We start from the raw sequence: 24,229 nt of genomic DNA, 5'->3' as shown, positions 1-24,229 counted from the left end.
TATTATTTTTTGTTTCACAATAAAAAATATTTTGCATCTTCAAAGTGGTAGGCATGTGTAAGTTAAATGATACAAACCAACAAAATAGGAAAAATGCCAAGGGGGTGAATACTAATGCAAGCCACTGTAACTCCATATCAAACATTTTATATGTAATGAAAGTGTGTGAATGAATGTGTATTCAACTCAAGATATCCCTCTCAAGGCCACATGTCAAATGTATCATAATCTTGCTACAATAAAACAGTTTGAATGGCAAACCAGGTTTCCATCCAAAAGTTTAATTATTGTTCTTTGAATGTTCTCTTTTGCTTGTATGGAGGTAGTGGTGAACGTTCTGGGAACGTTCTCTGAAGGTTAACAAGTTAGGAGGTAAAGGTAATGACGTATGACGTAAAGGTAATGGCGGACTGAAGGGATTTATGTAGAGCACCTCAAGATAAAACATAATATTCGAAATATCTGCTAAATTAGACTAAAATATTAGCACTACTTAATCTGGTGAGTGATAACCTTCAATCTGGACAATAACACAAAACAAATCCTAAAACTAGAGACATTTATCGACAAATATTACGAAAACAGGCAACAACCAAACATGACGGAGAGTAAGACAGGGGAACCGATTACAAAACGAAAACGTGACGCTTCTACAGACACTGATGACTTAATATTCTCACCACCGGGAATGGTAAAGGTCGAAACCGATCTGTTAAAATCAATAAATGACAAACTGGGTATACTTGAATTAGTTAGTAAGGATATAAAAGAGTTGAAGGCAAGCCTAGAGATGAGTGATGAAAAAGCTGCGACATTGGAGAAGCAAACACACGCGCTAAAAGGGACAGTCAATAAGATTGAAACCGAAATGAATGGAATTAAAAAGGAGAACACCGTTCTGAAAGAAACCTTACTGGACATACAAACTAGATCCATGAGAGAGAATTTGGTACTTACAGGTATCCAAGAAAAAGAAGGAGAAGTTCCTGAATCTATAGTTAGAGAGTTCCTCCTTACAGAGCTTCAGATTCCACGCGAAGTTATCGACAAAATCCAACTTGAACGCGTTCACCGCTTCGGACAGAGAGGGCAGAGGTACGAACTCCCAATCGTTGCCAAATTTGCTTCATTTAAAGATAAAATAATGGTTAAAAGCCTGGGTAAAAGACTTGCTGGGACCAAAATTGGCATGAATGATCAGTTTCCGAAGGAAATTGCAGAACGGCGCAATGTTCTGTATCCAATTTTCAAAGAAAATAGATTAAAAGCGAAACGAGTAGCTCTCGTCGTTGATAAACTATATATTGATAACCAGTTGTTCAGAGACACAAAGACTACTCCATGGTTATTTAAAAAATTACAAAGTTCTCATAGACAGGGAAATAAACACAATTCAAGCCCGGTTACTGATTGTAACAATACAATAAAAAATATAGCTTTTCTATAAATCTTCACATATAACTAATTGAACACACAAGCACTAATTCAACATAGTGAAGATAAAAACTAAGTAAACAGAAGGCACAGTATGTGTGGATGGTATGGTTTGTGTTTATTTTTTATTTTATTTGTTATGTTTGGAAAGTTGAGTGAGTGAGTAGTGAAATGGTTGCATATCCCAGAGCCAATGTATTGCTGTGAGCCGGGTATGAGAGGGCTTTCAATGTTGTTCAGATGATGGTGTCACGCCCTGGCCTTAGTATTCTTTGTTTTCTTTATTATTTTAGTTAGGTCAGGGTGTGACATGGGGAATGTTTGTGTTTTGTTGGTTTTGGGTGTTTCTATGGTAAAGGGGTTGTTGGGTGTAGTATATGGGTTTGTGTTGAGTACATGTGTCTAGCGTTGTCTATGTATGTTTAGTTGTCTAGGAGAGTCTATGGTTGCCTGAATGAGTTCCCAATTAGAGACAGCTGATTTCGGTTGTCTCTGATTGGGAGCCTTATTTAGGGTAGCCATAGGCTTTCATTTTGTTGTGAGTAGTTGTCTATGTGATACGTTTGTAGCCTGTGTGTGCACATCGTTGTTTAGCTTCACGATCGTTTTCTTGTTTTGTTTAGTTCGTAAGTGTGTTTGTTTCGTTTGCCTTCTTCTTCAATAAAAAGGAGATGGCTTATTTTCCTAAAGCTGCGTTTTGGTCCGTCAATCCTCCACACGATCGTGACAGAACTACTCACCAATACAGGACCAAGCGGCATGGAAAGCGGCAACAGGACCCACCTACACAGGATTCGTGGACAAGGGAGGAGATACTGGATGGTAAGGGGCCGTGGGCACAACCGGGAGAATATCGCCTTCCTCGTGAAGAGCTGGAGGCAGCTAAAGCCGAGAGGAGGCGATATGAGGAGGCAGCACGGAGACAAGGCTGGAAGCCCGTGAGTACAACCCAAAAATTTCTTGGGGGGGGCCTTAAAGGGAGTGTGGCGAAGTCAGGTAGGAAACCTGCGCCTACTCCCTGTACTTACCGTGGAGAGCGAGAGTACGGGCAGACACCGTGTTACGCAGTAGAGCGCACGGTGTCTCCTGTACGCGTGCATAGCCCGGTTCGGTACATTTCAGCTCCACGTATCGGCCGGGCTAGACTGAGCGTTGAGCCGTATGTCATGAAGCCGGCCCAACGCATCTGGTCACCAGTGCGTCTCCTCGGGCCGGCGTACATGGCACCAGCCTTACGCATGGTGTCCCCGGTTCGCCTACATAGGCCGGTGCGGGTTATTCCACCTCCCCGCACTGGTCAGGCGACGGGGAGCATACAACCAGGTAAGGTTGGGCAGGCTCGGCGCTCAAGGGAGCCAGTACGCCTGCACGGTCCGGTATTTCCGGCGCCACCTCCCCGCTCCAACTCAGTACCACCAGTGCCTCCTCCACGCACTAGCTATATGGTGCGTGTCTCCAGCCCTTTACCACCAGTGCCTAAACCACGCACCAAGCCTCCTGTGTGTCCCCAGAGTCCTGTGCGTCCTGTTGCTGCTCCCCGCACTAGCCCTGAGATGCGTGTCCCCAGCCCGGTGCCACCAGTCCCGGCACCACGCACCAGGCCTACAGTGCGCCTCAGCCGGCAGGAGTCTGCCGTCTGCACAGCGATGCCTGAACTGCCCGTCTGCCAAGCGCCATCTGAGCCATCCGTCTCCCCAGCGCCATCTGAGCCATCCGTCTCCCCAGCGCCATCTGAGCCATCCGTCTCCCCAGCGCCATCTGAGCCATCCGTCTCCCCAGCGCCGTCTGAGCCATCCGTCTGCCATGAGCCTGCAAAGCCGCCCGTCTGCCATGAGCCTGCAAAGCCGCCCGTCTGCCATGAGCCTACAGAGCCGTCCGCCAGACAGGAGCCGCTAGAGTCGCCCGCCAGACAGGAGCCGCTAGAGCCGCCCGCCAGACAGGATCTGCCAGAGCCGCCCGCCAGACAGGATCTGCCAGAGCCGCCAACCAGGCAGGATCTGCCAGAGCCGCCAACCAGACAGGATCTGCCAGAGCCGCCAACCAGACAGGATCTGCCAGAGCCGCCAACCAGACAGGATCTGCCAGAGCCGTCAGCCAGCCATGAGCAGCCAGATCCGTCAGCCAGCCATGAGCAGCCAGATCCGTCAGCCAGCCATGAGCAGCCAGATCCGTCAGCTAGCCATGAGCAGCCAGATCCGTCAGCTAGCCATGAGCAGCCAGATCCGTCAGCTAGCCATGAGCAGCCAGATCCGTCAGCTAGCCATGAGCAGCCAGATACGTCAGCTAGCCATGAGCAGCCAGATCCGTCAGCCAGCCATGAGCAGCCAGATACGTCAGTCAGCCATGAGCAGCCAGATCCGTCAGTTAGCCATGAGCAGCCAGATCCGTCAGCTAGCCATGAGCAGCCAGATCCGTCAGCTAGCCATGAGCAGCCAGATCCGTCAGCTAGCCATGAGCAGCCAGATCCGTCAGCTAGCCATGAGCAGCCAGATCCGTCAGCTAGCTATGAGCAGCCAGATCCGTCAGCCAGCCATGAGCAGCCAGATCCGTCAGCCAGCCATGGGCCGTCCCTCAGTCCGGAGCTGCAGTCCCTCAGTCCGGAGCTGCAGTCCCTCAGTCCGGAGCTGCAGTCCCTCAGTCCGGAGCTGCCGTCCCTCAGTCCGGAGCTGCCGTTCCTCAGTCCGGAGCTGCCGTTCCTCAGTCCGGAGCTGCCGTTCCTCAGTCCGGAGCTGCCCCTTATCCTGGTGCTGCCCCTTATCCTGGTGCTGTCCCTTACCCTGGTACTGCCCCTTAGTTCGGAGCTGCCCCTGACCCTGGTACTGCCCCTTACCCTGGTACTGCCCCTTAGTTCGGAGCTGCCCCTTAGTCCGGAACTGCCCCTTAATGCAGTGGGGTTAATGTGGAGGGGGGTCATTTGGAGGAAGCTAAGGAGGCGGTTAGGGACTGTGGTGACGTTCTCTGATGGTTCTGAGAATGTTCTCTGAAGGTTACCAATGTTCCCTAAAGGTTCAAACTGATTTCTTTTTAATGTTCTTTGAACGTTCTCTTTTCATTTTATGAAGGTAGCGGGAATGTTCTCTGAACGTTGCCAATGTTCACTAAAGGTGTGCAGGGATAGTTTTCTTAATGTTCCTTGAACTTTTCTCATAAGGAGGCATGAAGTAAACAAAATATATTTAACATTTTACTTAGAATCCCAGGATTCCCAGGATTAGCCACTAGGTAGCCTAGTGGTTAGTGTTGGGCCAGCAACCGAAAGGTTGCTAGATCAAATCCCCAAGCTGACAAGGTAAAAATCTGTCATTCTTCCCCTGAACAAGGCAGTTAACACACTGTTCTTAGGCTGTCATTGTAAATAAGAATTTGTTCTTAACTGACTTGCCTAGTTAATTAAAAGATATTAACACTTCTTATATTTATTTTCGGCAATACCAATTACCCCACTGAAGACTTTTTAAAAATGACTTCATATCGGCAAATAAAACTCATAGAATAAAAAGTAACGTTTTAAGTCTTCCAAGACTTCAAAATAACTGATATTGCAGAAGAAGGAGAGAACGTTGGAACATCACCAACAAAATGACACTTAATCCAGTATAAACTAATGTATAAAAAAATCACTAATTCTACACCACGATGGTGGTGTCTAGAGCTGTGGCGTTCATGAAATTTCGTCATCCGGTAATAACTGTCGGTCTCATGGTAATTGACCGTTAATTAACACATTTGTAATCTCCTGGTATTCTGTGGCATTATTTTATAGTATGAATAATACCATTGAACAAAGCTGAATAAAATATAAAAGGACATTTTCTCTGTCACGGCCGACGAAAGAACTGGACCGCAGCGTGGTGTGCGTACATATTCCTTTTTATTAGAATGATGCCGACAAAACAATAAACAATACAGAAATGACCGTAAAGCTTAAGGGCTATAGTGCCACAAACAAAGACAACTTCCCACACAGAAAGGAGGGAAAAGGGCTACCTAAGTATGGTTCCCAATCAGAGATAACAACGGACGGCTGTCCCTGATTGAGAACCATACCCGGCCAAAACAAAGAAATACAAAAACATAGAAAATAGAACATAGAATGCCCACCCAAATCACACCCTGACCAAACCCAAAATAGAGACATAAAAAGCTCTCTAAAATCAGGGCGTGACATTCTCTGTCACGTTCCTGACCTGTTTTCCCTTGTATTGTATTTATTTAGTATGGTCAGGGCGTGAGTTGGGGTGGGTTGTCTATGTGTGTTTTTCTATGTTGGTATTTTGTGTTCGGCCTGGTATGATTCTCAATCAGAGGCAGCTGTCAATCGTTGTCCCTGATTGAGAATCATACTTAGGCAGCCGAGGTTTCACGTGTGGTTTGTGGGTGTTTGTTCCTGTGTTAGTGTTTCGCCACACGGGACTGTTACGGTATGTTCGTTTATTGTTTTGTATCGTGTATTGTTTTTGTGTTCATTAAATTCATTAAATGGAAATTTACCACTCTGCAAATTGGTCCTCCGATCCTTCTCGCCTCTCCTCGTCCGATGAGGAGGACGACTTACACTGCCGTTACAGAAACACCCACCACCAAAGGACCAAGCAGAGTGGGAAAGGACAGCAGCAGCAGCGGAGAAAGACACAAGACTCATGGACTTGGGAGGAGATCCTGGACGGAAAGGGACCCTGGGCAGAGCCAGAGGAGTGTCGCCGTCCTAAGGCAGAGTTGGAGGCAGCGAAGGCAGAGAGGCGCTGGTATGAGGAGGCAGCGCGGCGACGCGGTTGGAAGCCCGAAAGTCAGACCCAAATATTTCTTGGGGGGATGCACACGCGGAGTGTGGCTAAGCCGGGTAGGAGACCTGAGCCAACTCCCCGTGCTTACCGTGGAGTGAGAGGGCGTCGTACTGGTCAGACACCGTGTTATGCGGTGGAGCGCATGGTGTCCCCAGTACGCGTGCTTAGCCCAGTGCGGGCTATTCCACCTCGCCGCACTGGCCAGGCTAGGTTGGGCATCGAGCCGGGTGCCATGAAGCCGGCCCAACGCATGTGCGTCTCCTCGGGCCGGCGTACATGGCACCAGCCTTACAAATGGTGTCCCCGGTTCGCCAGCATAGTCCAGTGTGGGCTATGCTGTCCCGAGCCGTCAGAGCCGCCCGTCTGTCCCGAGCCGCTAGAGCCGTCCGTCAGTCAGGAGCCGCTAGAGCCGTCCGTCAGTCAGGAGCCGCTAGAGCCGTCCGTCAGTCAGGAGCTGCCAGAGCCGCCAGCCAGCCAGGAGCTGCCAGAGCCGCCAGCCAGCCAGGAGCTGCCAGAGCCGCCAGCCAGCCAGGAGCTGCCAGAGCCGCCAGCCAGCCAGGAGCTGCCAGAGCCGCCAGCCAGCCAGGAGCTGCCAGAGCCGCCAGCCAGCCAGGAGCTGCCAGAGCCGCCAGCCAGCCAGGAGCTGCCAGAGCCGCCAGCCAGCCAGGAGCTGCCAGAGCCGCCAGCCAGCCAGGAGCTGCCAGAGTCAGTCAGCCAGGACCTGCCAGAGCCGTCAGTCAGCCAGGACCTGCCAGAGCCGTCAGTCAGCCAGGACCTGCCAGAGCCGTCAGTCAGCCAGGACCTGCCAGAGCCGTCAGTCAGCCAGGACCTGCCAGAGCCGTCAGTCAGCCAGGACCTGCCAGAGCCGTCAGTCAGCCAGGACCTGCCAGAGCCGTCAGTCAGCCAGGACCTGCCAGAGCCGTCAGTCAGCCAGGACCTGCCAGAGCCGTCAGTCAGCCAGGACCTGCCAGAGCCAGCCAGCCAGGAGCTGCCAGAGCCAGCCAGCCAGGAGCTGCCAGAGCCAGTCAGCCAGGAGCTGCCAGAGCCAGCCAGCTAGGACCTGTCAGTCAGCCAGGACCTGCCAGAGCCAGCCAGCCAGGACCTGCCGGAGCTGTCAGAGCTGTCAGTCAGCCAGGACCTGCCAGAGCCAACCAGCCAGGACCTGCCGGAGCGGTCAGTCAGCCAGGACCTGCCGGAGCGGTCAGTCAGCCAGGACCTGCCGGAGCTGTCAGTCAGCCAGGACCTGCCGGAGCTGTCAGTCAGCCAGGACCTGCCGGAGCTGTCAGTCAGCCAGGATCTGCCAGAGCTGCCTGTCAAGCCGGCGATGCCGGAATTGCCTTTTACGCCGGCGCTGCCGGAGTCGTCTTTCACTCCGGTGCTGCCGGAGTATCCTGTCCATTCGGGACCCATGGCTAGGGTCCCCAGGCCAAGGTCAGCGGCGAGGATCGCCAGAGCCGCCAGCCAGTCAGGAGCTGCCAGAGCCGCCAGCCAGTCAGGAGCTGCCAGAGCCGCCAGCCAGTCAGGAGCTGCCAGAGCCGCCAGCCAGTCATGAGCCGCCTTCCAGTCATGAGCCGCCAGCCAGTCATGAGCCGCCTTCCAGTCATGAGCCGCCTTCCAGTCATGAGCCGCCTTCCAGTCATGAGCCGCCTTCCAGTCATGAGCCGCCTTCCAGTCATGAGCCGCCTTCCAGTCATGAGCCGCCTTCCAGTCATGAGCCGCCCTCCAGTCCGGAGCCGCCCCCCAGTCCGGAGCCGCCCCTCAGTCCGGAGCCGCCCCTCAGTCCGGAGCCGCCCCTCTGTCCGGAGCTACCTCTCTGTCCTGAGCTACCTCTCTGTCCTGAGCTACCTCTCTGTCCTGAGCTACCTCTCTGTCCTGAGCTACCTCTCTGTCCTGAGCTACCTCTCTGTCCTGAGCTATCTCCTCTATCTAGGGGGGGCCTTGGTGAAGGTTCCTAGACCAAGGTCGGGGGCGAGGGTCGCCACTCAAAGGACGCTAAGGAGGGGGACAAAGACAGTGGTAGAGTGGTGTCCTCGTCCTGCGCCGGAGCCACCACCGCGGACAGATGCCCACCCAGACCCTCCTCTTGAGTTTTAGGGGTGCGTTCGGAGTCCGCACCTCAGGAGGGGGGTACTGTAACGCCCTGACCAGAGTTCTTATGTGTTTTGCTTGTTTAGTGTTGGTCAGGACGTGAGCTGGGTGGGAATTCTATGTTGTGTGTCTAGTTTGTCTGTTTCTGTGTCCAGCCTAATATGGTTCTCAATCAGAGGCAGCTGTCAATCGTTGTCCCTGATTGAGAATCATATATAGGAGGCTTGTTTTGTGTTGGGATTTTGTGGGTGATTGTTTCCTGTCTCTGTGTTTGTGTTCTGCACCAGATAGGTCTGTCTCGGTTTTCACATTTGTTATTTTGTATTTTGTATAGTGTTCACGTATTCGTCTCTTTGTTTATTAAATATGTTGAACACTAGCCGCGCTGCATTTTGGTCCTCTCCTTCACCAATGGAAGAAGACCGTTACAGAAGCATCCACTTTGTGTTGGCGTAATGCACCCTAAACAAATCCATACCCTGTGCGGCCAGTGGCCGTTGTGTGTTTCTGCCTGAGTGCTGTGTTCTCCATCACGTGATCGGGTCTTTCTTACAGGCTACAAGTGAAGACAGACACATTGGGGACGCAACTGCGCGCGTCCTTATCTAATTCCGAGGTGCATAGTGAAGATATTGGAAGAATTGTCCACATTTACTTTTCATCAGCCAACAATATGTGTAGGCCTAACGAACAGCAAAAGCACTAGCCTATGTCAATCTATTATCCCCCATAGTGCAAAGGTCAATCAATCTATTCTATTATGTGCGAGAGATAAATATTCCAAACATGGGCTGGGACAGTTGTGGGATGCGGTAAATCCCAAATGAATACAACCAGTAGCATAAAAAAAACTATTTGACACAATGTGGCTGACACAACAGATCAGAACGTTTAGCTTAAAATGTTGATAAATTATTAGGCTATTTCTTCACATTATAAACACAGCAATGAGCACATGTTAGTAGGCGATAAGCGCAAATGTTCCACTAGCGGAAAACACCATTGTCAAAAGTGACCGCAAATGCAATTGTGACCCGATTCAGGAATCTAGGCGTATTGGTGCAAGTCACGATTTCACAGCAGAGCCATTTGAACATTTTTTTTTTTTTTTTAATCAAAATGCATTTTTTGGGGCAGAAATGCCTTCTCGAACATGTGAACTTTCATGTGCCTTAATAACAAACCTGTACGCCATCTGTAAATACAAATAAAACTGTTAAATTACGAGCCTGGTTGGTTTAGCCACAGAAAAGCTGGCAACCTTCCCACAACACATGATTGGCTTAGATAATGAGTGGACTGGACATGCCGAGTTTGGATTGGTCTGCCATATAGAGGGCTTCTGTCTATTTGAGCTGGTCAGTCTGTGTTGGTAATCCTGTCGAACGCTGCTTTTTTAATAATGTATTGTGTAGTGGAGCTGCATAAGTGTTGCTGTCCACTTTCTGGCGGATCAAGTTTTGAAATCAGTGGAATTAGAGTATGATAACTAAAGAGATGGAGAAAACACCTGTCTCTGGATTACATCGTCAAACTAAGGGCAACCGTGGTATGGCATTCCTAACAGGGAGACATGTCCATCATGCATGACGTATACAGGTAAGATAGTCTGCGTTAGCTAGCTAAAGTTACATGATCAGATATTACACATTTCTAATTTTGACAAAGTGGTTTCATTTCAAGCTAAAGTGTACTGTTAGCTAGCTAGCCAACGTTACCTGGCTGGCTCCCTAGCTGACGTTATTATTTGTTTCCCAGAGCCGTTTGCTTTTCTAGTTAGAGCCTAATGTTAGCTAGTTAACACTGGATCTGGTTGGTTAGCTCCCAGCACTGTGGCATTGTTGGCACTTTGTTCATTGTTGTTTAACTAGCTAACGTTAGCTGGCTGACTCGTTAGCTAACGTTACGTGACGTGTTAGATCTTAAACGTTGGTTACCTAGCTAGGTTCATTGTTTAGCTAGCTAGCTGTATGTCTTAAGCTAAAAGTAATCTTAACTAGCTAGATAATTTTAGCTGGCTGGATACCTAGCGGACGTTATTATTCGTTTCCCAGAGCTGTTTGCTCTTCTAGTTAGAGCCTAATGTTAGGCATTGTTGGAACTTTGTTCATTGTTGTTTAACTAGCTTACATTAGCTGGCTGGCTCGTTAGCTAACGTTACGTGAGGTGTGTACAACACCCGTTGAATATAGCCGGTGTCAGTACTCATCTCCAAAAAAGCGTAAGGAAATTGTTGTCAGCAGAGCTGGTTAGGCTGTTTTCATGTTATCCAGAGGTAAACAAATCATCGGTCAGAGCGTCAAGTGTGCGCTCCGAGAGCGAAACGAGATGGGTGGGGCTAAAGCTTATAGGGTGTGAACGATGCTGAATGGGTGTAGACAAAGAAGATTCTCAAAAGTGACTTTACAAGTTGATCAACTTTCAAAGCAGAATTACTTTCCCATTGTTCCTCAAATGCAGTGTATGATATATCATTTTGAAGCTCTGAGTCTCTACTTTTATCCAATGTAAAAAACACCATTTCACATTTTGCTACATAAGACCGAATCCAGGTGGTGCGTCACAATTATGCATGTAATGCTTTTATTATAAAGGTGCATTTTTATGGTGAAAATGATCTTCCCCAAACTTGAAACTCACACGCTGCTTATGTATGCCAGTTAGGCTCTACACCCCTTTTAAAATGGATTAATGTTCTTCATTTTAAGAAGTTATTTGGCCTCTTTAGTTGTGATACAAACCTTATTAAAATACATAGGCCTATGGGCTAGGCTACATGAGGTGTGTGACTAAGATTAGAAAAAGTCGCAAAAAGAAGGCATTGTTTCTTATGTTGGGCATCATTCACAACTGATAGGCTAATATTGTCACTCATCAGACTATTCTTGATTTTTTTCTTGTCTTTGGCTACTTTGAAGAATCTCAAATCTCAAATATATTTTGATTTGTTTAACACTCTTTTGGTTACTACATTATTCCATATATGTTATTTCATAGTTTTAATGTCTTCACTATTATTCTACAATGTAGAAAAAAATTAAGAAAAACCCTTGAATGAGTGGGTGTGTCCAAACCTTTGACTGGTGCTGTATACTAAATAATATACGTGTGAAATTTGTTTAGATAAGCGGACTAATAGCTGTAAGAGCAATCCATTTTCGTGAACAGGGTGTTGTACCTAATAAACTGTCCGGTGAGTGTCTATTGTAGTAGTGAAGTAAACCTGCTCACCTTAAACTAGTAAAAAACCTGACACAATGGAGCTGCGAATGAGACAAAGGACCGGAAACCGATGAATCACTTAGTAAATGTATTGTTTTCTCAGCACTTTCAATTCTGTGAAAGAACGTTCTGTGAAAGTTATTTTTCTAAGAACCAAAGGAGAACCTTTAGGGACGTTACAGGAGCGTTCTGTGCTAGCTGGGAATGACCATCATATCAAATTTGGAGTCATGCAATGACATGTGTGGGCCTCCTACTACGACTCGGGAAAGCATACAATTTGAGGCTACAGAGTGGTGAAAGTACAAAGTGATGAGCTTGATGCTCCTTTCCAATAAATATCGAGGGTCTTATGCTGGTGACATGATGATCGATGCTTGGCTGCTGTTTAATAAATAAAAATAATCTCACTCTTTTGTCCGTAGTAATCTCATCATGTAGGCTATACGCGTACTGTATTATGTGAGCTGTTGGCTAGTGTGAACGTGCCAATACCAGAGTGGGCACACTCACTACATAAGTCCATTTTCTTGGTAACAAAACCATCAGTAGAGTTGAAAATGCAATGGAAACCCATTTAACTTGTATTTTTATTCGGTACACAGGAATTTTACAGAAAAAGTATTTTGTATGTGCACTACGTTATTTGATGGAAACACATCGCTGGTGGGAAAATATGCTGTTTTTATACTGATTGTTAAATATTTGCATGAAAATCTGTCACCGATTAGATGGAAACCTAGTTACAGACAAGTTACCTCAATTGGCTGAAAGTAAATAAATACCTAGTATGCTCCTGTCCCTGTCTAGGTGTCTTCATGTTTATCATATGATGATATTAAATTACTACCAGAGGGAAACATAACACTACTGAGTAGAGGGAGTCCAGTTCATCCAGGCTGTATCACATCCGGCCATGATTGGGAGTCCCATAGGGCGGCGCACAATTAGTCCCGCTTCGTCCAGGTTTGGCCGGGGTAGGCCGGCATTATAAATAAGAATTTATTCTTAACTGACTTGCCTAGTTACATTTAAAAAAATCACACCAAGCCAAAATAGTGCTCAGGCGTAAACACAATGATCCTGTTGGTGGTGATAAAGGGGTGCTCTGTGGCATGTGGGGCTTTTGAGTCACACCCTTAGCTTTATTCAAGTCCATAATAAGAATCCGTTTGGCAGCAGTCTCTCATGACAGACACACAGTGCAGCTGGCCAGCACACACACAAAATGTAGTTCTGGGCTCCAAGCTTAGTTTGGCAGTGGTCCATTCTTCAACACTGGTGGGCACTGCAGGAGCTAGTGAGGCTCTGCTAGGCCCAATAGATTATCAGTTGGCAGAGAGAGTCAAAGTCAAATATCAATGGTTGACTGTGTGCCGTCATTGGTGGTGGTGCTGCCTTTCCTCTCCTTCCTCATCGCTCTGAGAGGACACGGAGTAGCCACACCCCTCCTCCTCCTGCTGCGACCTGTCTTCACAAACAGACAAACAGGACCGGTAGCAACACCAAGTCACACACTCGCAAATTAAACAAATTGCTTTGTTGAAGCCTCTGTAGAACTCAAAGGGACACATTCATTTTCAAATCAATTCAAATATATTTAAAAGGCCTTGACTGTCACGATCGTGTGGAGGATTGATGGACCAAAACGCAGCTTTAGGAAAATAAGCCATCTTCTTTTATTTTTAAAGATGACGAAAAATAAACACGAAACACTTAATACAAACTAACAAAACAACAAACGATCGTGAAGCTAATAAACGTCGTGCACATACAACAGGCTACAAACGTTCTGACATAGACAATTACCCACAACCAATGAGAGCCTATGGCTACCCTAAATAAGGCTCCCAATCAGAGACAACCGAAATCAGCTGTCTCTAATTGGGAACTCATTCAGGTAACCATAGACTCTCCTAGACAACTAAACATACATAGACAACACTAGACACATGTACTCCACACAAACCCATATACTATACCCAACAACCCCTTTACCATAAAAAACACCCAAAACCAACAAAACACAAACATTCCCCATGTCACACCCTGACCTAACTAAAATAATAAAGAAAACAAAGAATACTAAGGCCAGGGCGTGACATTGACACAAACTTACCACAAACATCATCAATTTCAAACACCGGTAGCCTACACAATAGTAATGACAAAATCGTCTCAAAACACTCTCACCTGTCCTTAGATCTCCTGATAGAGCAGAGGAGGTATTAGGACGAAGGCTCGTGATGACTGACAGTCCATCCACCTCCGATGATCCCTCCCCTTCCTCCATGTGATTGGTCTCGCTATCCTGCCCATGCCAATCACTAAGAGCCGTTTGAAAGCTCCTTGCCAGACAAGCGGTGATGTCTTTAGCTCTCTCAGCACTGGTGCACCAGAATACTCTGCACTGTAACTGCAGTTGCTGGCCTTGCTGCTTACAGATGTACAGGAACACATTGGGGTGCTTGGTGTCGGCCGCGCAGAACGCAATGTCTCTCAGATAGGTCTTAGCGAGCTGTCTCCCCGTGGCAATCTCCTTCACCTCTATGTAACGCCGCCGCAACACCAGAGCATGCTCCTTGCACCGTTTCTCAGGGGCCTCCGGGGCCCACTGCTGGAGCAGCAGGCCTATGGCCCCCTGGGCCTGCTCCAGATCCAGGGAGTAGATTTTCTCAGTGCCCAGGTAGAGCACCTTGTAGAGGGGATCCCCGTGGGAGAGGGTAGCGATGCGGTTGGGCTGGAGGTGGAACCGGCGGCGGAACACGGCGGGAGACTTCCTCAGAGCCTGGAGGAGCTGGAAGGAGGGGTTACTCTGAGACATGGCTAGAGGTCAAAAGTCAGGACCAGGGTGCGTTCAGACTTCAGAACCTTTGATTGTTGTTGTTCTCCCAGAATCCTCTGTTATTAATCCCGGTAGAAAGTTATTCACTCATTGCACCTGGGGGTAAAGAAATTAAGTTAGAAAAAAAATGAATTACTTGAGGGAAAAAGTTGTAGTTATTAGTAGCTTAAAGGGTCGGATTCCCGGATACAGATCAAGCTAAATCCTGGACCAAAAAGCAATTTCAATGGAGAGGGTTTTTAGGCTTTTGCTAAACATAATCTGTGTCTAGGAATCTGGCCCAAAATGTTCTTCCATTGTTTTATGAAAATACGATATCTTCAGTACATCATGTACTTCCTCCCTCTCTTTTCTTAACTTACATTAATGATGGCTTTTAATGTAAGTTCCACAGTTCAAACTGAGGAAATATCTATGGTGCTACACCTCCACACTTTGGGAGGCTTTGGCTGTATTCATGTTGTACATTTGATTATCTCAAACAAACATGAATGTACAGTATATTTATACAGTTGCACTATTTCAGCCATCTTTTAGCTCTATGTATTTACATCAGCAAAACTATGTGGAAATAGGTAAAGAATACGATCAATCTGGAAGTACAGTAGTTATTGCAATACAATTATCAACTTCTAGGGTTTTAAAAAGAAAACAATAACACTGCAAGAGGCTCAATATTGGGCAAGTAAAACTGGCATTTTTAAGTATATTTTCTTTATAACTGTGGGCCTATATACGGCTATTTGCCTTAACTTCATGCATTTTATATCATTTATTATAATTTATCCAAAACAGTAGAGTAATGGGCATACAGTCCCATTTCACGAGCTCATTCTCTGCTCCTAAGAGGTTTCTTTGCATGGTTCAAATTCGAAAACAACTCCCATGCTGCCGCCGCAACACAATCCTTATCTGGACTTTCTGGTGGTGTCCAGCAAGAGTGTTTACGTGTGATTGTAGAAGCCCAAAATTAGCAAAACAAGATCAATTTGCCTTATGTATAATGACTAAAGCCATATTGAAGTAAGAGGTGGAAGTGCTAAACAGTTGACTCTAATGTTTCACAAATTTATACAGATCTATTGGTTTATTTCAGCATTTCCCTTACTTTGTGTCGCACTCCTGTCACTTACCCTACAATGGTTAAAAAAGTAAAAAGAAAAGGTAGCCTACTTTCGATGTATCCGAAAGAATGTCATGAAGTCCATTAACTTTGCAATAATTCTTCACAGTAAAATATCTATTCTTGCCTGCATGTTTTTGTTGCGAAAGGGCTGCATCATTGCACCGTGAAGTCTCCTACAGTGGTAGATAAGTTATGTGAAGGGGCCACTTGATCGTGTGAGAGAGAAGGGGATAAGGGGGCGGGAGTTAAGGCAACTATTCAGACAACTTTACTTTTTCCACATTTTGTTATGTTACAGCCTTATTCTAACATGGATTAAATGGTTTATTTTCACCTCATCAATCTCCACAAAATATCCCATAACGACAAAGCAAAAACAGGTTTTAAAGACATTTTTTAAATTTTTAAAATTTTTTAAAAGTAAAAAGTAAAAACTCCCCAAATACAGGTGTGCCAAGCTTGTAGCATTATGCCCCAAAAGACTTGAGGCTGTAATTGCTGCCAAAGGCCCTTCAACAAAGTACTGAGTAAATGTGATATCTCAGTTTTTTATTATGTTTTTCTTGCAAAAATATTTCTTTAAAACGTGTTTTTGCTTTGTCGTTATGGGATATTGTGTGTAGATTGATGAGGGGAAAATAAACCATTTAATCCATATCAGAATAAGGCTGTAACATAACAAAATGTGGAAAAAGTAAAGTTGTCTGAATACTTTCCGAATGACTGTCGAAGTGCATTTAGTGAGAACCTATTTAATGGGAACCTATTTTAGAAACTCGTTATAAACATTATTACAGCCTTTGCTGATTTGGGGAAAACAGTAATTACATGCATACAGATACTATAGGTCAATTATAAAACTGATACCAGCAAGGGTCAGTGTGTATTATTCCCCATATATAAAAAAGAAGTAAATACTTCAGTTTTTTTGCACTACATAGAGGTTGCCTTACCTCCCGCCCCCTTATCCCCTTCTCTCTCACAAGATCAAGTGGCCCCTTCACACAACTTATCTACCGCTGTAGGAGACTTCACAGTACACTGATGCAGCCCTTTCGCACCAAAAACATGCAGGCAAGAATAGATATTTTACTGTGAAGAATTATTGCAAAGTTAATGGACTTCATGACATTCTTTCGGATACATCGAAAGTAGGCTACCTTTTCTTTTTACTTTTTTAACCATTGTAGGGTAAGTGACAGGAGTGTGACACAAAGTAAGGGAAATGCTGAAATAAACCAATAGATCTGTATAAATTTGTGAAACATTAGAGTCAACTGTTTAGCACTTCTACCTCTTACTTCAATATGGCTTTAGTCATTATACATAAGGCAAATTGATCTTGTTTTGCTAATTTTGGGCTTCTACAATCACACGTAAACACTCTTGCTGGACACCACCAGAAAGTCCAGATAAGGATTGTGTTGCGGCGGCAGCATGGGGGCTGTTTTCGAATTTGAACCATGCAAAGAAACCTCATAGGAGCAGAGAATGAGCTCGTGAAATGGGACTGTATGCCCATTACTCTACTGTTTTGGATAAATGATAATAAATGATATAAAATGCATGAAGTTAAGGCAAATAGCCGTATATAGGCCCACAGTTATAAAGAAAATATACTTAAAAATGCCAGTTTTACTTGCCCAATATTGAGCCTCTTGCAGTGTTATTGTTTTCTTTTTAAAACCCTAGAAGTTGATAATTGTATTGCAATAACTACTGTACTTCCAGATTGATCGTATTCTTTACCTATTTCCACATAGTTTTGCTGATGTAAATACATAGAGCTAAAAGATGGCTGAAATAGTGCAACTGTATAAATATACTGTACATTCATGTTTGTTTGAGATAATCAAATGTACAACATGAATACAGCCAAAGCCTCCCAAAGTGTGGAGGTGTAGCACCATAGATATTTCCTCAGTTTGAACTGTGGAACTTACATTAAAAGCCATCATTAATGTAAGTTAAGAAAAGAGAGGGAGGAAGTACATGATGTACTGAAGATATCGAATCTTCATTCTGCTAAAACATTGGAAGAACATTTTGGGCCAGATTTCTGGACACAGATTATGTTTAGCAAAAGCCTAAAAACCCTCTCCATTGAAATTGCTTTTTGGTCCAGGATTTAGCTTGATCTGTATCCGGGAATCCGACCCTTTAAGCTACTAATAACTACAACTTTTTCCCTCAAGTAATTCATTTTTTTTCTAACTTAATTTCTTCACCCCCAGGTGCAATGAGTGAATAACTTTCTACCGGGATTAATAACAGAGGATTCTGGGAGAACAACAACAATCAAAGGTTCTGAAGTCTGAACGCACCCTGGTCCTGACTTTTGACCTCTAGCCATGTCTCAGAGTAACCCCTCCTTCCAGCTCCTCCAGGCTCTGAGGAAGTCTCCCGCCGTGTTCCGCCGCCGGTTCCACCTCCAGCCCAACCGCATCGCTACCCTCTCCCACGGGGATCCCCTCTACAAGGTGCTCTACCTGGGCACTGAGAAAATCTACTCCCTCGATCTGGAGCAGGCCCAGGGGGCCATAGGCCTGCTGCTCCAGCAGTGGGCCCCAGAGGCCCCTGAGAAACGGTGCAAGGAGCATGCTCTGGTGTTGCGGCGGCGTTACATAGAGGTGAAGGAGATTGCCACGGGGAGACAGCTCGCTAAGACCTATCTGAGAGACATTGCGTTCTGCGCGGCTGACACCAAGCACCCCAATGTGTTCCTGTACATCTGTAAGCAGCAAGGCCAGCAACTGCAGTTACAGTGCAGGGTATTCTGGTGCACCAGTGCTGAGAGAGCTAAGGACATCACCGCTTGTCTGGCAAGGAGCTTTCAAACGGCTCTTAGTGATTGGGATGGGCAGGGAAGCGAGACCAATCACATGGAGGAAGGGGAGGGATCATCGGAGGTGGATGGACTGTCAGTCATCACGAGCCTTCATCCTAATACCTCCTCTGCTCTATCAGGAGATCTAAGGACAGGTGAGAGTGTTTTGAGACTATTTTGTCATTACTATTGTGTAGGCTACCGGTGTTTGAAATTGATGATGTTTGTGGCAAGTTTGTGTCAAGGCCTTTTAAATATATTTGAATTGATTTGAAAATGAATGTGTCCCTTTGAGTTCTACAGAGGCTTCAACAAAGCAATTTGTTTAATTTGCGAGTGTGTGACTTGGTGTTGCTACCGGTCCTGTTTGTCTGTTTGTGAAGACAGGTCGCAGGAGGAGGAGGAGGGGTGTGGCTACTCCGTGTCCTCTCAGAGCGATGAGAAAGGAGAGGACAGGCAGCACCACCACCAATGACGGCACACAGTCAACCATTGATATTTGACTTTGACTCTCTCTGCCAACTGATAATCTATTGGGCCTAGCAGAGCCTCACTAGCTCCTGCAGTGCCCACCAGTGTTGAAGAATGGACCACTGCCAAACTAAGCTTGGAGTGTGTATTTCTGTATTACCAAATGAGGAAAGACAAACTTCACACACCAGTCCGAGTTATACTTAAACTATATCTTTAATAACAAGAGCTTTGCATTAGCACTTGACTTTCAACGATTCGCCATTTCTAATGAACCGTTGAGTGTCAACACAATGGCTACTGAGATCTTTTATAGCAAAGATCCACCCCCCTTTGACATGACAAACCACAGATATTTAGGAACTGCTCACAAAGAAAGACTTTTACTTGTGAGAGGAGTATCCCATAGCCAGGTAGCATTCGCTATAAATTATCGTTCAGTTTGGTCCCTAAGACGAGGTTCTAATCTCGTTCCTGGTACTTCATACTACAAAAACACCAACTCATCCGATGGCATATATCAATTGTGAATCTATGATCGTATGCTATCCATTTGTTTTTTGTATGCTGTTCTTTGTATTCCATTTTAATATTTGATCATTAACCAATGATATTAGGCCACTCTTGGCCATGACTACAGACACCTGTGTGTCTTTTGACACTATATAAACGAGTCATCCCGCAGTGTTCGTGATTATACCCTGATGAAGACAGCTTGCCTGTCGAAACGTTGGATATTACATTTTTGCATCTGAGCTCTAGAGTGTGCGGCTCTCCTTTATTTTCAAGTTCATATATCAATTGTCAACTCTAGATACTCCCATTTCAAGTAAACCCCCTCTTGACCCCACTCCTGGACAAGTTCACTGAGGGGAGTGAGCCTCTAGGTCCTACACTATCCCAGGATAAGTGTAAGATCAGAGAGGACATACAATGTTTCCAGACACTGCCATACACCTCCACCCAATGGCAAAAGGAGGGAGTGACTGGCACACAGACATTGTGTAGACAAGTAATTGGTTCCCCATGAATCACGCCATCCCTTCACATGGTTTAAGAATAGGTAAAGACACATTCACATATGAAGACAATGTTCCATTCTGTCCTCTTCCCTTTCTGATATTCTGCATAGCACCAAGGACATGTGAAAGACAAGCCTGACCTCTCCCCTCTCTGGGCCCCAAGTGACTGAGCCCTAGCTGAGGGAAAAGTCCAACTGCCAACACTAGAGTCCAAAGGGATACATTCTAATGACAAGTATCTCACATAAGCATATTATGCAAATAAAACATATTAATTATCTGTTACCCAACTAATTCTGATTCATCCGCCACAGGAGCCCAGATTTACATTTTGTGTGTGTACTAACCAGCTGCACTGTGTGTCTGTCATGAGAGACTGCTGCCAAACCGATTCTTATTATGGACTTGAATAAAGCTAAGGGTGTGACTCAAAAGTCCCAAATGCCACAGAGCACCCCTTTATCACCACCAACAGGATCATTGTGTTTACGCCTGAGCACTATTTTGGCTTGGTGTGATTTTTTCAAATTTAACTAGGCAAGTCAGTTAAGAACAAATTCTTATTTACAATGCTGGCCTACCCCGGCCAAACCTGGACGAAGCGGGACTAATTGTGCGCCGCCCTATGGGACTCCCAATCATGGCCGGATGTGATACAGCCTGGATGAACTGGACTCCCTCTACTCAGTAGTGTTATGTTTCCCTCTGGTAGTAATTTAACATCATCATATGATAAACATGAAGACACCTAGACAGGGACAGGAGCATACTAGGTATTTATTTATTTTCAGCCTATTGAGGTAACTTGTCTGTAACTAGGTTTCCATCTAATCGGTGACAGATTTTCATGCAAATATTTAACAATCAGTATAAAAACAGCATATTTTCCCACCAGCGATGTGTTTCCATCAAATAACGTAGTGCACATACAAAATACTTTTTCTGTAAAATTCCTGTGTACCGAATAAAAATACAGGTTAAATGGGTTTCCATTGCATTTTCAACTCTACTGATGGTTTTGTTACCAAGAAAATGGAGTTATGTAGTGAGTGTGCCCACTCTGGTATTGGCACTTTCACACTAGCCAACAGCTCACATAATACAGTACGCGTATAGCCTACATGATGAGATTACTATGGACAAAAGAGTGAGATTATTTTTATTTATCAAACAGCAGCCAAGCATTGATCATCATGTCACCAGCATAAGACCCTCGATATTTATTGGAAAGGAGCATCAAGGGAATCATCAAGGGAATGGCAAGGGACCCTGGGCACAGCCGGGAGAGTATCACTGTCCGAAATAGGAGCTGGAGGCAGCTAGAGCGAAGCGGCGACACTACGAGGAGTTGGCTAGAGGCAAAGTGCACGAGAGGCAGCCACATAATATTTTGGGAGGGGAGCACACGGGGGATTGGCGGAGTCAGGTAGGAGACCTGAGCCAACTCCCCGTGCGAGAGAGTGACCGGGCAGGCACCGTGTTATGCGGTGAAGCGCACGGTGTCCCCAGTGCGCATGCATAGCCCGGTGCGCTACATCTCGCATCGGCCGGGATATAGTGGGCATCGAGCCAGGAGGGATGATGCCGGCTCAGCGCATCTGGCCTCCAGTGCGTCTCCTCGGCCCGGGTTATATGGCACCAGCCCTACACACGGTGTCCCCGGTTCGCCGGCACAGCCCAGTGCGGCCTGTTCCAACTCCCCGCATTTGCCGGGCTACAGGGGGTATCCAGCCAGGACGAGTTGTGCTAGCTCTGCGCTCGAGACCGCCAGTGCGCCTCCACGGCCCAGTGCATCCGGTGCCTCGGCCAAGGACAAGGCCTGCGTGTCTCCTCAGCCTGATGAGTCCTGTGCCTGTGCTAAGCCCTAGACCTCCTGCATGTCTCCCCAGCCTGGTGAGTCCTGTGCCTGCTGCCAGAGCCAGGCCTCCTGTGTGTCTCTCCACTCCAGTGATGATCCATGGCAAGAAGCCTCCAGTGGTGATCCATGGCACGAAGCCTCCAGTGGTGATCCATGGCACGAAGCCTCCAGTGATGATCCATGGTAAGAAGCCTCCAGTGATGATCCATGGCACGAAGCCTCCAGTGATGATCCATGGCAAGAAGCCTCCAGTGATGATCCATAGCAAGAAGCCTCCAGTGATGATCCATGGCACGAAGCCTCCAGTGATGATCCATGGCAAGAAGCCTCCAGTGATGATCCATGGCAAGAAGCCTCCAGTGATGATCCATGGCAAGAAGCTTCCAGTGATGATCCATGGCACGAAGCCTCCTGTGGTGATCCGTGGCACGAAGCCTCCAGTGATGAGCCGTGGCACGAAGCCTCCAGTGATGATCCGTAGTAAGAAGCCTCCAGTGATGATCCTTGGCACGAAGCCTCCAGTGAGGAGTTATGGCACGAGGTCTCCAACGAAGGCCGTCAGTCCGCAGCTTCCAGCGACGGTTCACGGTCCGGAGCTTCCAGCTACGGTTCACGGTCCGGAGCTTCCAGCGACGGTCCACAGTCCGGAGCTTCCTGCGACGGTCCACGGTCCGGAGCCTTCCACTGCGCCGATGTCCAGGCACAGTGTCCAGTCCCGCTCCATGGCCGGATCCGCGGTCTGAGCGGGTGCTACGTCCCGCACCGGAGCCGCCACCGATGCTAGTTGCCCACCCTAACCCTCCCCATCTAGTTTCAGGTTTTGCGGTCGGAGTCCGCACCTTTGGGGGGAGGGGGGTACTACTGTCACGCCCTGACCATAGAGAGCCCTCTGGGTTCTCTATGGTGTTTTAGGTCAGGGTGTGACTAGGGGGTTTCTAGGTATTATATTTCTATGTTGGTGTGTGTATATGGTTCCCAATTGGAGGCAGCTGATAATCGTTACCTCTAATTGGGGATCATACTTAGTGTGTCCTGTTTCCCACCGATGTGGGATATTTCTTTTGTGAGTGCCTATGTTCGCTACGTGTTTCACGATCGTTATATCTTTGTTGTTTTTGGAAGTTTCACTATTCTTAAAATATGGAACTCTACTCACGCTGCGCCTTGATCTAATTATTCATACGACGGTCGTGACAGCTTGAATCTTTCCAAAACGTGTTTTACAGTATACATTCTAAGTATAACATTTTAAATTGAACTTCCTTTACTTTGTTACTGATACAATATTTGTTAGCAATTTTCCATGCTTTCCCCCATTGTATATCACCATAGATATCTGACCAAAATAAACTTGCTGAGGGAATTGTAGTATCACAAACAATATTCCCAATCTGTTTATTACTACATTTATCTTTGATGTTAATATTGCCAATTAATATATTTTCATGTAAATCTATGTTACTTACATCATCCACAAAGGAATTTTAAAGAGACAACCCCCCTTGGAATCGCATCAAAAACAATTGCATATTCTTTCGGGGTTATTGTAATTTTAAACTTGTCAAGAAATTCCCCATATGAGAGTAGAAATCCATCCTTATTCAGTAACTGACCAACCAAAATAATTTTATTCTCAAACCAGTTATGAAAAAAAAGACTTATTTTTAAATCGTATATCTTTGTTCCATAAAAAGTATCTGTGGGGGAAAATTGTGTTTATACGCTAACATACAAGCTAAAATTGCCTGCTTATGGAATTTTGAAAATTTTACTGGGATTTTATCAATATCAAAATTACATCGAAGCAAAAATTCTAAACCACCAACAGAGTCAAATAAATACTTAGGGAAGACATTCCAAATACTGTTCTGGTTCTGGTTCTGATACTTCAGAATCCAATTTATTTTAAAGTATTTGTCACGCCCTGGCCTTAGTATTCTTTGTTTTCTTTATTATTTTAGTTAGGTCAGGGTGTGACATGGGGAATGTTTGTGTTTTGTTGGTTTTGGGTGTTTCTATGGTAAAGGGGTTGTTGGGTGTAGTATATGGGTTTGTGTTGAGTACATGTGTCTAGCGTTGTCTATGTATGTTTAGTTGTCTAGGAGAGTCTATGGTTACCTGAATGAGTTCCCAATTAGAGACAGCTGATTTCGGTTGTCTCTGATTGGGAGCCTTATTTAGGGTAGCCATAGGCTTTCATTTGTTGTGAGTAGTTGTCTATGTGATACGTTTGTAGCCAGTGTGTGCACATCGTTGTTTAGCTTCACGATCGTTTTCTTGTTTTGTTTAGTGTTTAAGTGTTTTTGTTTTGTTTGCCTTCTTCGTTAAATAAAAAGGAGATGGCTTATTTTCCTAAAGCTGCGTATTGGTCCGTCAATCCTCCACACGATCGTGACAGTATTATTTAGAGTATTGAAATCTAAAACTATATGATGCAAGTCTTGTTTCAATCTCTTAGCAAATACAAGGGCAAATAATTTCCCATTATTCAACAGGCTAATGGGTCTCCAGTTGTCTATATAAAGAGTATCCTTATTACGTTTGGGAATCAA

The 24,229-nt window shown here is 45.9% G+C and overlaps 2 protein-coding genes across 7 annotated transcripts; one reads left to right on the top strand and one right to left on the bottom strand.

The window, feature by feature from the left end:
- Positions 1 to 12,104: 12,104 nt before the first annotated feature.
- On the bottom strand, positions 12,105 to 15,683 carry LOC129868765 (protein FAM43B-like). Of its 5 annotated transcripts, none has more exons than XM_055942984.1 (3): positions 15,507 to 15,683; positions 13,722 to 14,469; positions 12,105 to 12,999 (listed from the first exon to the last, which is right to left on the bottom strand). In XM_055942984.1, exons 2-3 carry the CDS (start codon positions 14,350 to 14,352, stop codon positions 12,908 to 12,910), a joined length of 723 nt encoding a protein of 240 aa, XP_055798959.1. In that variant the 5' UTR covers positions 14,353 to 14,469; positions 15,507 to 15,683; the 3' UTR covers positions 12,105 to 12,907. The 5 variants fall into 5 exon arrangements, with proteins under 5 accessions (XP_055798959.1, XP_055798958.1, XP_055798956.1 ...); XM_055942983.1 differs by having other exon boundaries at positions 12,105 to 12,995; XM_055942981.1 differs by having other exon boundaries at positions 12,908 to 14,469; positions 15,482 to 15,683.
- Positions 15,684 to 16,503: 820 nt separating this feature from the next.
- Positions 16,504 to 19,558, top strand: LOC129868764 (protein FAM43B-like). Of its 2 annotated transcripts, none has more exons than XM_055942979.1 (3): positions 16,504 to 16,650; positions 17,734 to 18,481; positions 18,710 to 19,558. In XM_055942979.1, exons 2-3 carry the CDS (start codon positions 17,851 to 17,853, stop codon positions 18,799 to 18,801), a joined length of 723 nt encoding a protein of 240 aa, XP_055798954.1. In that variant the 5' UTR covers positions 16,504 to 16,650; positions 17,734 to 17,850; the 3' UTR covers positions 18,802 to 19,558. The 2 variants fall into 2 exon arrangements, with proteins under 2 accessions (XP_055798954.1, XP_055798953.1); XM_055942978.1 differs by having other exon boundaries at positions 16,504 to 16,690.
- The last annotated feature ends 4,671 nt before the right edge of the window (positions 19,559 to 24,229 follow it).

The sequence above is a fragment of the Salvelinus fontinalis genome, chromosome 13, assembly GCF_029448725.1.
Source record: "Salvelinus fontinalis isolate EN_2023a chromosome 13, ASM2944872v1, whole genome shotgun sequence".
Classification (NCBI taxonomy): Eukaryota; Metazoa; Chordata; class Actinopteri; order Salmoniformes; family Salmonidae; genus Salvelinus; species Salvelinus fontinalis.
This window is presented reverse-complemented; position numbering and strand designations above follow the sequence as displayed.

What these genes read in the sequence shown, in the direction of transcription:
- LOC129868765 (XM_055942981.1), bottom strand. Translation starts at nt 14,352, where the DNA reads ATGTCTCAGAGTAACCCCTCCTTCCAGCTCCTCCAGGCTCTGAGGAAG.
- LOC129868764 (XM_055942979.1), top strand. Translation starts at nt 17,851, where the DNA reads ATGTCTCAGAGTAACCCCTCCTTCCAGCTCCTCCAGGCTCTGAGGAAG. An exon ending in ATCAGGAGATCTAAGGACAG is followed by an intron (nt 18,482 to 18,709) that starts GTGAGAGTGTTT and finishes CTGTTTGTGAAG; the next exon opens with ACAGGTCGCAGGAGGAGGAG.